At 42.5% G+C, this 15,357-nt stretch overlaps 1 protein-coding gene across 4 annotated transcripts in view; it reads left to right on the forward strand.

Moving 5' to 3' along the window:
- The window catches only part of NRP1 (neuropilin 1), a 146,238-nt gene extending 131,329 nt beyond the window's left edge, over positions 1 to 14,909 (forward strand). For 2 of the 4 annotated variants that reach the window (XM_068986845.1, XM_068986846.1), the window contains exons 13-17: positions 2,966 to 3,103; positions 6,534 to 6,805; positions 7,293 to 7,389; positions 9,773 to 9,823; positions 11,908 to 14,909. In XM_068986845.1, the coding sequence (XP_068842946.1) occupies positions 2,966 to 3,103; positions 6,534 to 6,805; positions 7,293 to 7,389; positions 9,773 to 9,823; positions 11,908 to 12,197 (848 nt within the window). In that variant the 3' untranslated portion in view covers positions 12,198 to 14,909. Of the gene's footprint in view, positions 1 to 2,965; positions 3,104 to 6,530; positions 6,806 to 7,292; positions 7,390 to 9,772; positions 9,824 to 11,907 lie in introns of all 4 variants that reach the window. The other 2 variants (XM_068986847.1, XM_068986848.1) reach the window with 2 other exon arrangements.
- Positions 14,910 to 15,357: the final 448 nt, after the last annotated feature.

Consider the following 15,357-nt stretch of genomic DNA (forward strand, 5'->3'; position numbering starts at 1 on the left):
GTTAATGCTCTGCCAGGAACTGATGAGAAGCCCTGCATTTTAAATCCGTCTTCCCCTTGGGAGAAGGCTCTTACCCTCCAAGGATCCCCAAACATTCTCTAAATCAGTTCAGAGTATGTTCATGACCCATGGTTACATGGACCCAGCCACCTCTGCTTATTTCCAGCCTATGAGTAAGCGAGCTCACATATCCAATAGAAGTTCTGAAGACCAGATTTGAAAATTAAATCCTTGTGCATATATGGTGCTAATGATGTAACTCTGGGCAAGCTAGGTCCCCCAGGCACAGCTGGTGCTGGCTCACAGCGGCTATAAATTTGTTTTAAGTTCAGAATATTGTTTCCTGCTATTTTTAAGAGTCAAGAAGGGATTTAGCCAGATTATTCCCAATGAATTTAATGAGAATTGTGCAGCCATGGGGCCTGGGTAATATTTTGAAGATTGAAAGGTCAAATGGACATTGTCCTGTATACTAATTTCATTTGTCCATTTGGTTTTTTCTCTTTCTCTGCCCTTTTCTCCTCTGCTTCTGTCCTCTCTTCCTCTTTCCATTTCTAGAAATGTCTGTGTGTATTTTTGTGAGTTTAATAGCCTTTCTAGCCAGGCTTGAATCTTCAACATTGAGCTGTTCTGTCTCCATGCCCATCCCCCACAAAAGGTACTGATTTAAAAAAAAAATTCTAATTTAACAAGATTGCCATAAATTATATATGATTGAGCCAAAGAGATAAGAGTAGTAAAATATGAAAAGTTTGAGTAGTCACTGTGTAAAATTCATAGATTGGAAAGAACAGTGGAAGATAAAGTTTGACTTCCATTCACTCGAATAGGAGATGTCAAAATTAGTCTTTCAGGCAAAGTCGCCCTTTGTCTTGGCCACAAAAATACCCAAGTTCATTTATTTTATGACACTGCCAGAATAGTAATAGCCAAATTATGGATGGTGTGGTTTTCTGTAAATTATACAATAAATTTAAAGTATTAACAAGGCAGATATTACCAGAAATGTGTATGCTGTAATGACTGACTGCCCTCCTCTCTGTGTAGGTCTTATAAATGACATTTAAGGAGAAAACCTAAAACCACACACATATTAATATTTTTCAATATTAACAGTTTCTAACACAAGATTACACAACAGCACATTCCAGGGCCGTGGGTGTTGACATCCAAGGTTACTCAACCACTCCTTCATTGTTCAGCTGACTACATCTGCAAAATTCAGTCATGCTGTACAGAAGGGAGGATTTTGGAGAGGGTTTCTCATGCTTTAAGAAGCCCTATTTCATGGTTATGATGGACTGGGGCATAAAATATGTATCTCCAGTGACACTACCGCTGTGAAATATAGCCCTTTGCACAAACTGAAAGTGCTTGTGTTATACACATCACATGACTTACTAGGCTTTCTTTCTCCAGCTGGCCCCGGTGAGTCCTTTGGCAGGTCACACTGTCATTGGAAGGGAGAATCCATCTTGCTCAGTTTTGAGGATGCGTATGGTGCCTTCCTTCCAAAATTTCACATTAGCATTTGAAAGGAGTTCCTTGGAAACTAAAAATGCAAAGTAACTCATTCTTATCTATTCAGTAAATCTTTCCCTTACCCTGCCTCCTGCCTGCCATTGTTGAAGTGGGGGAGGGGCAATGGAGCCCAGACTCAGTAGAAAGCAAAATATTTGTGTTAAACACTTAGACAAAGTTAAAGGAAAGACCACAATGAGATAGGCTCTCAGCGTGACCCTAATACAGCGTAGAATATCATACTTCCCTTTTGCTACAGAGAGATTGTTTAGACTTATTTTTTAGATCAGCAGGCAAGCTGCTGGGGGCACCTTCCTTTTCGTCTCAATGCTGCCATCTTGTGGACGCCTGAACGCAGTGAGAAGCAATGACCGTCATTAGAGAAAACAGCCCCTATTGTGTGTTTAATTTTATATTCAGGAGACAAGTGGGACTGGCAGAAAGAAAAGAATTTTATCTTTAGGATTATTTTTATTGTTAGCTCCAGTTTACCAAAAATAATTCCAAATATCAAGGGCTTCATTTTCCCCATCCTTAAAAAGTTAACCAAATTCCCCCAGCAAAAAGGTTGAGTAAAAACTAAGGCTATACAAGTTAGGAAAAAAAAACCAACCCATAGTCAAATAGCACTTTGTAGAACACATGAAACAAATCATTCTTGAGACTCCCTTCACACTCTTTTTAGAACCCAAAGGAAGCATTTTGAACATTAAAAAATATACAAGTGGGTACCCATTCAAATATGCTTTGGCTTTACTTGACCCTATATTGCAGTTTTAAGTGGGGCAAACAATTTATATGCAAATCTGAAAATTCACTAAAGAAGCAGAGATTTCCCACTTAAAATTAATTGACCTGATATAAAGCACAGAAGTTAAAAAAAATCTTAACGAAATGCTTCAGAGATCTGCCAGTAAAAACCTGGAGCATAAGCTGGTGTATTGAGAATACAGATAACCTCCAGGGTGAGATACTCAGCCAAGTCACGTTTCTAGACTTTGGAGGTTCATGGGTCAGTCTCTTAATTAAGATTCTTTTCATTGGTGGATATCAATTTATATGACTATCCTCAAGAGCAGAGTATCTTTTATATTAAATATTGTGGAAATAGGGAGAAAGCTACAGATGTAATAATACATGCTTTGGAAAGTAACCTTCCTGGAAATTTTATGTACCAAGTTGACAGGCAGTCCATAATCTTTTTTTGAGCTGGAGCCAAAAAAAAAAAAGTTACTAAATGTGATGCTGCAAGCTTGTGCATCTCTCCATGCATCTTTTGCGTTCCTTGGCAATCCTGGGTGTTGTGGCTTTCCTAGGATTTTCAAATAGATATTAAATTATATAAATCGTGCTTTCCATGAAGGAATTAAGGACCTTTCTGACCTAAATGATCAAATGTGTGTTTCTCTACTTGTCTCTGTTTCTTCCTTTCCACCCGCTGAAGAGTTTCCAACATATGGTTTTAACTGTGAGTTTGGCTGGGGTTCTCACAAGACATTCTGTCACTGGGAACATGACAATCATGTGCAGCTCAAATGGAGTGTGTTGACCAGCAAGACGGGACCGATTCAGGATCACACAGGTAACGGAGGGTTCACTGTGGCCTCATTTCTTTAAATTTGAGAGGGTGTTACTGAGCAAGGTTGCTGGGGTCTTTGAGTTTAGAAAATACTGCAGATCGTTTACTTGTGCTTTTATTTTCTGGAATTAAAAAGATGCCCTTCCCTAGTAGAGATTCTCTTAGGCCACTTACTGGAGAATGCTAAATAAACTTAGCAACTGATCGACCCCTGTGAAAAGTAACAAACTGGGCAAATCAGTGTGTGTGAATTAGGACCCGTTTTCTACTCTTTCTGAACCGTTTTCATGGGACATGTCAAACATAGACAAAAGGAGAAAAGAAATACTAAAATGAACCCTCTCTGTGCATAACCCAACTTCAACACTCATCAGATCCTAGGAATCTCATTTTACCTCTAGCATCCTGACTCTGAGTGATTTGGAAGCAAGTCTAGACATAGATAGTGTCATTTCATTTATTGCCTAATGCTTGCTCTCTTGACCCTCAGAGTGGAAGTGGATTGGGGTCAAGGGTTGAAATCTTGTTCTTTTGGGGAAGATAGTAATCTAGCTCATTCTCTCTGAGCAAGTAGAAACCTCGCCACACCCCAGTTTACAGCCCACCCCACCTCCGGTTTTACTTTCCTTCTAAGACTAATGAGGGTTAGGGTGCACAGGGAGCTGTCAGCCCCTCTAGGAACTCTTACCCATTGCCATCCTCTTTTCCTCCTAGTCATGACTCAGCTTGAGAGATGGACTAAAAAACCATCAATGTCCTGTTAAAAAAAAAAAAAATACATTCATATACTCACACACACACACACACACAAAACACCCAACCCACAACCTTCCAGCCCAATCAGTGTTACCGACAACACTGCTTGTTCAAGTCATGGTTCCCAGAAGAGACCGCAGAGGGGCATTTGCTGAGGCTGAGACATCTCATTAAGCCAAGGTCCCCCTTGATGAGTGGGCCAGTGGGCTGATGGACAGCCAAAGGCTCCTTCATGCTTTTCCCACTTGGTTGTTCACTCTGCCCCAGTGAATACAACCATTAAGTAGGTTGAATAGGCCTCTTTTCATCACGGCTACCTCCTTTCCTAATAAGAATGACAAGGAAATTGGATAAAATTGAACTCCTTCAATTCTGAGACACTTTCAATTGAATCTTAAGACAAGCAGTTTTAGAAAACTTAAAATACTTTGACTGTAAATGGCACTGTACGTAGAAATGGCACCAAATTAACCAAATGCAATTAGCTGAAATGAAGGCAGTAATGGTGGAAAAATTGATGCAAAGTGAAGCAAAAAGGCTCAGTAGGATCTGACATTCAAAGGAGGTTAAAAGCTACGTTAGCCAGAGACAAAAGCTAAAAGGCTTACAGAAGTACAGTGCTAATTGAGAAAACGGAGAGAGAGTTCCTGACCTAGAATTGCGATAAAACCCCGAAAGGAAAAATATCAGCGCTTTATGTGTTGGAGTGTCAGAAAAGGCAGGCGTGTCTTAGATGAATGGCTGAGAAGTGCGATTCCTTCAGAAGCATTTTTCTCTTTTGTCCTCCCGGGAGCCCTCCAGATCCACCCAGACCAGAAAGAGCCCCCGCAGCACTAAACTTGCAATCATTTGCTGAGCGAGCTGGGTGAGCCCGGCATCTGAAAGGCAGGGACTTGTTAACATGAAAGTCTGGATGAAAAGAGCCCCACACACAAGACACACGCACACAGCCTGCCACAGCTCATGTGTGGTGCTTTGCAAATCAGACGTGGAGGCTTCTGAAAATGAACAGTGTCTAGGTACAAGAGTCTGTGGCCCGATTTTGAATTTATCAAAGGGATCCCGATTGGTTTTCCGCATTGGACCTCTAACAATGGAGCTGTGTCATTTCTTATAGAGGATTCCCCAAACCCGTGGCAGATGCTGGGAGGGGCACGGGAGATGTAGGTATAGAGGGAGTCCGAGCCTGGGGGCATTCACAGTCTGGTTCCAGGTGAGAAACAGCTCACCCGTGCCGTGGGATGCGGGTGTCCAATGGCAGGGGGAGCAGGGGTGGCAGAAGACAGCACAGAAGGGAGCAAAGATGCAGGCCTGGCTCAGGGACCAGCTCAGCTAAGCATCCTCAGCCTCATTCTTCTCCACACAATGGGGGCAAGGCGGCAGAGGCAAGGTGGGGGAGGGTCTTACCTGCCTCTCTTGGTGGGCTGAGAGAGGTGGCACCATCACACAGACAGGTGACCATCATTAGGTAAATCAGTGGGAGGAAACAGACCCCAGGAGTGACCGAGTCTACACGGTCCAGGAGAGACGGAGATCGCACACATTCTGTCGGGGCTGTGGCTTCTATTTCCCACCCTCCTTTCATTATCCCACCCACCGGTTTTATTAAGAGTGCTGAGGAGCCTCTCATACAAGCAGCCGGGTGAGGGAGGAAGATGGTGGGCAAGGACACACCCACTCCACCTGCACACTGCTGACACAGGGCGCGCCCACATACACGCAGTGCAAGAGCATCTCCCAAACGTGCCAGCCCCTGGGGCGGCATACACAACACCCCATTGCCCATCGAAGCTCGCCATCAGATCCATGCTTTCATCAGGTGCGGCGTTCAAGTAACATTTCTATTTGCGGAGCAAACAGTGAAACATGAGTTGTGTGTTTAGACCAGGTGGCAGCAGGAGGCAGTGCTCCCACCGGGGGTCATTAACAGGAAAGCCGGGAGTTAGTCCTCCAAGCTCAGCAAGCATCTCCGTTGCCGAAATGGCACATTCTAATAAGCCTCAGAAAAGCAGTCTCTCCTCTCCTGGAACCAGAAGCCCATATCAAACAAGAGCAGGACTCACAGTTGAATTTCAAGCTCTCAGGTGTATTTAAGAAACTTATTAATATAAGCCATTAAAATAAACTAGGGGAAAAGAATTGGAATTTGAAGTTGGGGTGGGGGGAAATTGCCAGATTATGTGGACAGACAGCAGCTTCATTGTTATCAGGCAGTTATAGTAACCAAAGCATCATCCACCAGAAGTCTTCCTGCTCCAATGGTAAATAAATAAGAATATATCTAAATATTTACATTTACTCTCTGTGTTCACACACGTGTGGCTCAAGTCTTAAAACTACATGGAAATAGGTCTTCCAGTACATCTGATATGCTTGCAATGGTATAGAGACCAACGCAGGTCATAGCCCGTGTCCATGTGACCATGCATTCTAGGTAAGTAGTATCCGACTATTGAGGTTTACAGTTTCCAGCACAAACGTCCTTTCACGGATGCCAAGAGCGGAGCCTTTCAACGCCACTGAGGTTACCTACCATTACCCACTTCACCACCACCACCACTGCACAATTGGGTTCTGGTGCTCTGGCCAGGAGAGGTTTGAGAGCAGAACTTGATGGAAAAGAGACAGAGGTTCATCCATCTGGCCATTCCCCCAACACAGCTTTTTGTCACAGCAGGAGATGGCAACTTCATCTACTCCCAAGCTGATGAAAACCAAAAGGGCAAAGTGGCTCGCCTGGTGAGCCCCGTGGTTTATTCCCAGAACTCTGCCCACTGCATGACCTTCTGGTATCACATGTCTGGTTCGCACGTGGGCACGCTGAGGGTCAAGCTGCGCTACCAGAAGCCAGAAGAGTATGACCAGCTGGTCTGGATGGCCATCGGACACCAAGGGGACCACTGGAAAGAAGGGCGTGTCCTGCTCCACAAATCTTTGAAGCTTTACCAGGTGAGCCCCCTTTCCTAGGTCGGGGCAAGGCAGCTGCTTCGGGGGCACTGGGATGCTGTTTGAAAGCTATGCAAATGAGATGCGGGAATCATTCCAAAAATTATTTCAGGTGTGTCCTCAACCTGAGATACCGATGCACCGATGATCATCTAGGTAGCATTATTTCATCGTCTCCTAGTTGACAGCCAGAGGACTGATTGCTAAGAAGGGAAATGCTACTCTATAATTATTTAGGGCTGTCACAATCAACATTCCTTTTATTTGCTGCTCTTCCTAGATTTAGATTCTGTGTCACACAAAGAGAACGTGAGGAGAAGTTTTATACCATCCCCAAGCAGTTAATACGGATTGAAGAGCAAATCGCGTGCTCATTCGAAATCTCATGAATTTCATTTACGTGCTGTGACTTGAGCTGCACAAACATATGTAAACACTGTTATTTGGGACCAAACATTTAAATACTGTGAAAATGATCTCATTTTGTTAGGTGATTTTTGAGGGTGAAATCGGAAAAGGCAACCTTGGCGGGATTGCGGTGGATGATATTAGCATCAATAACCACATCCCTCAAGAGGACTGCGCAAGTAAGTATGGGTTGCTGTAGAAACCAGTGCGGCGCTTGCTCAGGGCATGAGTCTTTCCACTTTATGGTCTTTGTCATGCTCACTTAGACCTAGAATTTTAATGTGGGCTATAAGCACGTCCTATAGATGTGCTTGCTTTGATACAACAGGCATAAAGCCAGGTCAGTCTACCTTCAGCTACCGCATCATCTAACCTGGTTCACTTAGAATGTCTGGTTAGTATTCACAGAAGTACACCAATAATGTGCAACCAAAAATCGTAGCAAAGAAGAAACTCACAATTTCCAGGCCATGCCTAAACATTGTGATGAAAAGTGGAAAACTCAGACATCTGGGTAATTCCAGATATCTCAATGTATAAACAAAATAGGAAGCCTTTCAAATTTTTCATCACGGTGGATTTAATGAAGATTATATTGTGAATGGATCATAGACAACATCATTCTTTGATTTATTATAAAAATAAGTAGAGGTTTCTGACTCTCAGAACAGTTGAAATGCCTCAAAAGAATAAATGAAATTTAGAGATTTTGCCTAGCATTTCAGAGTTTATGGATTTTTCTTGGCCTGGTGTATATGAATAAAAGTCTTGACATAGAAAACCAATTCATACTCCCAGTTCTTGATATATAATTATAAGTAGCATCACTAATGGCAATGTAATAGCACAGTAATTAGTCTTAAGCTCCACTTGCTACACTTAAACTTTTGTTATATATCATGATATAATAGGATGTTAATTATAACAAAATGGAATAAGCCTATTGGGCAAATTTAAGACAAAGGAGGCCTGTTGGCTATAATGGGTTTTTGGTCATTTCAGCAATTTACAAAGCTTTTATTATACAATATATTGGATATATGTAGTCCCTAAAGTGGCAATAATTTGATAGGGTCGATTGAAGAAATTAGAATGAGCAGTGAATAAAGGTCTGCTTCATATTATGTAAGGAAACCTATTTAATGCCACAGTACCCAGCAGACCTTCATAGAAAAAATAATAAGGCTTAATATTGAAGTTACAACTGCTTTACGAACTCCCCAGCATCCAGGTCTACACAGTTGTTAATATGTCTATTTCATATAGTTACACAGGGCCTATGCTACTTCCATTCCTTTTCCAAGATGGGAAGGCTGATGGTGATGTTTTTGAAATGGGAGAGCAAACTCCACCAACTGAAACAAAGAAGTACATTCAGTTTGGTTCAACAGGTTTTCTCTGATTAAGGGCAAAGCAGCTTCCTAGTGCTACAGTGAAGACACAGAGGCTAATACAAGTCCCCTGAGCCTTTTTCTGTTCATGTGACTGGGCTGCTTAGCTGTGGTTACTGCTGGGCGTTATACTCAGGAAGCCACAGCTAAAGCACCATTAAAACTGCATGTTCTCCTGTCTTTAAAATGGATAACCAACAAGGACCTGCTGTGTAGCACAGGGAACTCTGCTCATTGTTCTGTGGCAGCCTGGATGGGAGGGGAGCTTGGGGGAGAATGAATACATGTATATGTATGGCTGAGTCCCTTTGCTGTTTACCTGAAACCATCACAATGTTGTTAATTGGCTATACTCTAATAGAAAATAAAAAGTTTTAAAAAATAGTAAAAAAAAAAAACAACCCAACAACTTTGTGTTGCTGTGACAGTAAGAAGTTGTCTAAGATAATTCTACAATTATTCGTCACATACGTTTCTTTGAAAATTTAGCCCTGGATGCTAGGAGATTATCAGCTCTTTATTAATTATTCATGCATTAATACCACAAATATTTATTGAGTCATGGAGTGTGTTCTGGACACTGTTCTAAATGCTGGGGACACAGGTGTGAACCAGGTCCCTATCGTCTACTAGAATCATAAAGGACACCAGGACTCCACTCCCCCTGGAGACTTTTTTTTTTTTATAAGACACAGGATGCAGTCTGTGGCCTTAACGAGCTGACATACTATATGGGAAACCAACTAACACTTAGGAAGCCCTTATCTACAAAAGCACAGGATGGCAGCCATATGTGCAACCCCACTTCTGTTTTCTATTTTTACCAGACTTCCCCACACTCCAAATGCCAGAGCCACTTCCCCACCTCCCCCCCCCCCCCCGGCCCAACTCCCCCCAACCCGCCTCCACTGCACTCCCCACCCATCTCCTAAGACAACGTGCTCTGCTGCAGCAGGGGTTCCTGGATTTAGATCTGACTCCAATTCCCTAATCATTCAGCACTGCCTCTCTATAGCTCTCCAGTTACCTGGGGGGTCGGATTGTGCTAAGACCTTTGAGGAAAAACCCAGCAGAGCCACTGCTGATTAGTGTGTGAGGGTTGATGTAGTTTGTATGTATTATATTTGGTTGAGAGTTCAAATATCTCTTTCAATTTTCTTTGACTTGTCAGAACCAGCAGACCTGGATAAAAAGAACCCAGAAAGTAAAATCGATGAAACAGGTAAGTTTGTCTTGCTGACTTATTTTTAAAACAGTTTACATGGCTTTTATTATATTTATGGAGAAACTCTAAAACTCTGGCACACCAGGGTACTAAGTGAAAGTCATTCAGTCGTGTCTATACAGTCCATGGAATTCTCCAGGCCAGAATACTGGAGTAGGTAGCCTTTCCCTTCTCCAGGGGATCTTCCCAACACAGGAGTTGAACCCAGGTCTCCTGCATTGCAGGCGGATTCTTTACCAGCTGAGCCACAGGGGAAACCCGGGGTACCAAAGCAGTTCACATAGAATAAACACCTACCCGTGTCAATGACGGAGAAGGCAATGGCACCCCACTCCAGTACTCTTGCCTGCAAAATCCCATGGATGGAGGAGCCTGGTGGGCTGAGGGTTGGACACGACTCAGTGACTTTACTTTCACTTTTCACTTTCATGCATTGGAGAAGGAAATGGCAACCCACTCTAGTGTTCTTGCCTGGAGAATCCCAGGGACAGTGGAGCCTGGTGGGCTGCTGTCTATGGGGTCGCACAGAGTCGGACACGACTGAGTGACTTCACTTTCACTTTTCCCTTTCATGCATTGGAGAAGGAAATGGCAACCCACTCCAGGATTCTTGCCTGGAGAATCCCAGGGATCGGAGAGCCTGGCGGGCTGCCGTCTATGGGGTTGCACGGAGTTGGACACAACTGAAGCGACTTAGCAGCAGTAGCAGCAGACTTCAAACTGATTAATTCAAAAGTGTGTTTTCATTGAACACTTCTTTGTGATCCAGTGCAAGGCATTTGGTTGGAGTGAGGTCCTGCCCGATGTTGTATTCCCAGAAGTCTCCGTGCCTCCTGCCAGCAGTGGCAGGTGTTGGACACTTGCCCCAGCATCACTCAAGCTGCTGCTCACAGATCTGTGCCCTGTCCATCAGCATCAGCACCAGCTGCCATCAGAAATGTGCACATATTAATACCATAGCCAGACTTGGATTTGGTAGAGACAAATAGAGATGGCGCCATATTCACAGTTGATCATCTCAACACGAGGCTCATTTAGCTTAGTTACGTGGTCCACACTGAGATGTAAACTTTATTAGAGATTGTTTCAAAACAGTGTCGCATCAAGGGAGAGAATATTAATATGTCCCTGTGGCTTCTTTCCCCCTGTAGGGACTTGCATCGCATATTTTTAGTTTCCTTTGATTGGAATCCTTGTTGATCAGAACACCATTAAGTAAACACCAGGCCTGTTGCACATTAACATTCTAGTCTCATTTCTAGTATCAGGTAATGAGGCTCAGAGCTCCCATGTTAATAATTTCTCGTGTTCCACTCTAAAGAAAACATTTCCCCAATGCCTGCGTGCAGAGCTGTGTGACCATCTCCAGTGAAACAACCAGGGCAGCAAAGATGCTGATTATTAAATGTGTTCTGTTCAGTACAACACTGACCTGGCTTCTCGATTGGAGCCATAAGCCATTTAAAATAGCAGCAGCAGGCATGCCCTCATTCTTTCGGAAAGCTCTCTCCTGATTGAGTGAAACCATGGTCTGTTTGGGGGGAAACTTGAAGATCTGACTTTTGGTAGGACCACCACTCAGAAGTGCAGCTTGGGCCATCTTCTCATGCAGGATTTGGGGATCAAACAGATGCATCAGGAATGGTTAAATCCCCTGCTAGACCAATGTGGGAAGGAGCATTTTGCAAAGCTTATAGATCGCGTATCTGGCCAAGGACAATAAACACAGATTACAGTCTCATGGAGGGCGGGCTGCATAAAATCTGAATTAGATTAGAACCCAGCCCTAACGGCTTGCCCAGAAACAGTGGTTTCCATGTGCTAAGCTTTCTGTCGAAATCACAGCACCAAAGCCCCAATACCTTCCCTCCCACGCGTTGTTTCCCAACAACTCTCAAACATAAATGCTGGTGTTTCTTGGCAATGGAGGAGCCAGACCCCACCACAGAAATCCCCCAGGGGCTCTCTTGGGAAGGACAGCCCAGAGCCAGATGTCTGCTTAACTTCTTGTCCATTTTGCTGTCTATCGTCATCTGGTGTGTTAGCAGTGCTCATGGAGCCAATTTTGTTTTTCTCCCCAGGGAGCACACCAGGCTACCAAGGCACAGGTGAAGGTGACGAGAACATCTCCAGGAAGCCGGGCAATGTGCTGAAGACCCTGGACCCCATCCTCATCACCATCATCGCCATGAGCGCCCTGGGTGTCCTCCTGGGCGCCGTCTGCGGGGTCGTGCTGTACTGTGCCTGTTGGCACAACGGGATGTCAGAAAGAAACTTATCTGCCCTGGAGAACTATAACTTTGAACTCGTGGATGGCGTGAAGTTGAAAAAAGACAAACTGAATCCACAGAGTACTTACTCGGAGGCGTGAAAGCAGACAAGAGGTGAGCAGGCAAGCAGGAGAGTGGAGCGGAGGACAGAGCTTGAGCTGGGGGCCGGCTAATCTTTCACTGTTCAGGCTGGGAAGCGCGTTGATGACGCCAAGCCAGCTTTTTCTCAGGAGCTTCAATGAGTTTGGCCGACAGACACGGACAACTTGGCTGTGTTAACAATCGGAATCCTGTACAGTCAAGCTTCTTTCTTTTGGTTTCGTTGGAATAATCAAATGCTGGTGTTGAGACCAAGTATGATTGACTTAATCATTCGAAGGACTCCCCTTTCCCCTTCTCTCTCCTATTCCTCTTCTGGATTCTTTTCGGAAACTGTGCAAAATCCAAGATGCTGGCACCAAGTGTATTTAGCGGGGCCCCTTTGACGGACACGCTACCTGCAGCCCAGTGCCCAGAATATATTCGAATAACCGCCTTTCAGTGGACTCCTGAAGCTGGCCTTGTGTATAATCGCCCGCGTCGTGGATAGGCAAAGAAGGAGTAGAGTGTTTTCTGTTAAAGTATACCGTAGCCTCAGTACCAGTCTAGTGTGTCAGCTCTGTTTACGAAGCAATACCGTCAGATTTCCTCGATGTTTTCCAGTGTTGTACTCAACCTCGTGCTGTGAACTCCATACAGAAAACTGTGCCATCATAAACACTGCTGGCAACTGGGTGTGATGCGGACAACCGCATCGAAGAATCCTTGGCACTGGCTAGTCTACGTCCTCTCAAGTGCCTTTTTGTTTGTACTGGTTCTCATTGTGTTACATTCACCCGCCCTGTTTTTCGCTGGTGAAAGCCCTCTTCTTGAATCAAACCCTGGGGGCCTGCTGACGAAGAAGAAAGTATATTTTAGTGTGAGATGTCAGCCTCCAGGAAGGCAAGGGCTCCGAAGATTTGGCAACGCGACTTAATGGTTCTGCTTTTTCCGTAGTTCAATTTCATGTCTCTTGACCCTTTTGTATAAAGCTGCAATATTCTCTCTTACTGTTCTTTCATATGGAATGTATTTTCAAATGTAAACTCTTTCTCTGCTATCCCTCTGTCTTTTTTCTCTCTTAGGATTTAAGCATTTGCCATTCTTCAGAAAAGAAACTCGCAGCTTTAACCTGCTGGGAATGGCAAACAATTTTACTAGACTTTATGTTGGAAAAATAAATAAATAAGGGAAATTCCTAACTTTGCCCTCCAAAGTATAACTTTGGTTTCCTTGTTAACTGGTTAAAGTGACAGTATCTTTTTTCCTAAAGCCATTTGCTATCTATACCAATCAAAATGATCTTCAATAGAAATGTTTGCATTTAATAGAAATAGTGGTTAAGTTGAGGGAAGAAACCATTGGCTTTCAAGTGAGACTCAAAGGGATGAAATTCCCTCAAAATCCAAAAATCAGATATTTTTACACCCAAATACGTGAAAATGACCCATGAGAACCTTCCTGTTTTGGTATTGAGTCAAGCAAGGGAAGTGGAAGAAGGAATGGTTGATTTAAGAAAGCAACCATAAATTCTAGTGCCTGGGGATGGAGGGTTTTAAGATAAGAGAGGGGAAGAAAAGGAGTAAAGTCAAAACAAATGTTCTTAAAAATCCATTCAGCAGCAACCCCGAAAAAACAAGAGACTTAGGGAAAGCTTCTGGAAACTTCCGGTGGCTCACGATGAGAAAGCCTGCCTTAGAGCTGGCAAGACGTAAGCCACAGAGAAGTAAATGTCTTATGAGGCAGCTGTGAATTAGCCTGAAGAAGCTTTGGTTGTTTTCCGTGTGTTTATGCCCTGCCATGTAGGACAGAAGAGCTTCCTCCCTCCTACACTGATGTAGGTCTCACTCAAGTACATCTGTGGGGGTCACATGTGCATCATGGAGCTGAAAGTCCATTCATCCTGGTTTAATTGAAATGAGAATGCCTTTTGTTTCCAGGAAAGTATTGATCACTATGAAAGAAGAATAGATTCTTAACCCCCAGGGGCATCCATTCAGCCGTTATAATCATACCCAGACGAAAGCATTAAGACTTGATTTTTTTTTAGGCAACAGACTTAAAGTTGTCCTCAGCCAAGGAAAAATGATACTGCAACTTTAAATTTTAAAGTATCTTGCACTGATAAATATATTTAAAAAGTATATGTTTATAAAGTTATTAATTTGTAAAGGCAGTGTTACAAAATGTTCAGTTTATATTGTTTTAGATTGTTTCATAATTTTAAAAGGTGTAAAATAACATATTTTTTCTTTATTGAGATCTATAAATCTTTCTGTAGTAAAATGTTTTCATTTTACTGGTATATTATTGCTTCATGTTTTGTACCATCATAAAATTTTGTGCAAATTTTTTTTACAGAAATTTTTATTTTCTATGACAATATGACACTTGTAAATTGTTGTTTCAAAATGAACAGCGAAGCCTTAACTTTAAATGACATTTGTATTCTCAGACACTGAGTTGCATAAAACAACCACATAGAACTGAACTGTAACTTAAATTCCAAACTATGACTACTACATTCCAAAGAAACAGTTGAATTAAACATTTTCATAAAATATCCCAAACCTGATGGCTTTTATTATATTAGCTTTGTTACTGTTAAAGAAATTGGTATTATTCCAGCAACAAATAACTTTCAAGATTTTTTTAATTTCTTTTTTTAAAATAATATCCTAATAAGGAGAGAAGATTAAGAAAACATTTCCTGAAAGTAGAACATCAGCCCAAATTGGACACTTGTCAAGATAAGGCATAAAGAATTTGGCCTTATAAATGGAAATTTTTCAACTCTAAATCTTGTGTCAAATATTTCTATATTCCATTTAGTAAAGTTTTTTTTTTTAATGAAATTCCCATGTCTGTTGGTAAGTTTTGTTCTTACAGAAAATAGGTAATAAACTGGATAGTGTTTATGCATGCAGCTGTGCTAAATTTCTTTAGAGGGCAAAGCTAAGCATGGCATTGCAGCTGGCTACTTGGTAATTCCTGGAAAATTTTGAGTTCACCCGGGACCAAAATAACAGTAGTATAGTAATAATAATAATTACAATAACAAAGACAAGAAGGGTGAAATCAAAGCATGCTCTGTAGGATAGAGTACCATTCACGAACCAACAGTTCTTTGCTTACTTTCCTCTGATTATAGGAAAATTTAATTCTGAAGCACAGGAAATCTAT

This window comes from Capricornis sumatraensis, chromosome 15, assembly GCF_032405125.1.
Source record: "Capricornis sumatraensis isolate serow.1 chromosome 15, serow.2, whole genome shotgun sequence".
In the NCBI taxonomy this organism is placed as follows: domain Eukaryota; kingdom Metazoa; phylum Chordata; class Mammalia; order Artiodactyla; family Bovidae; genus Capricornis; species Capricornis sumatraensis.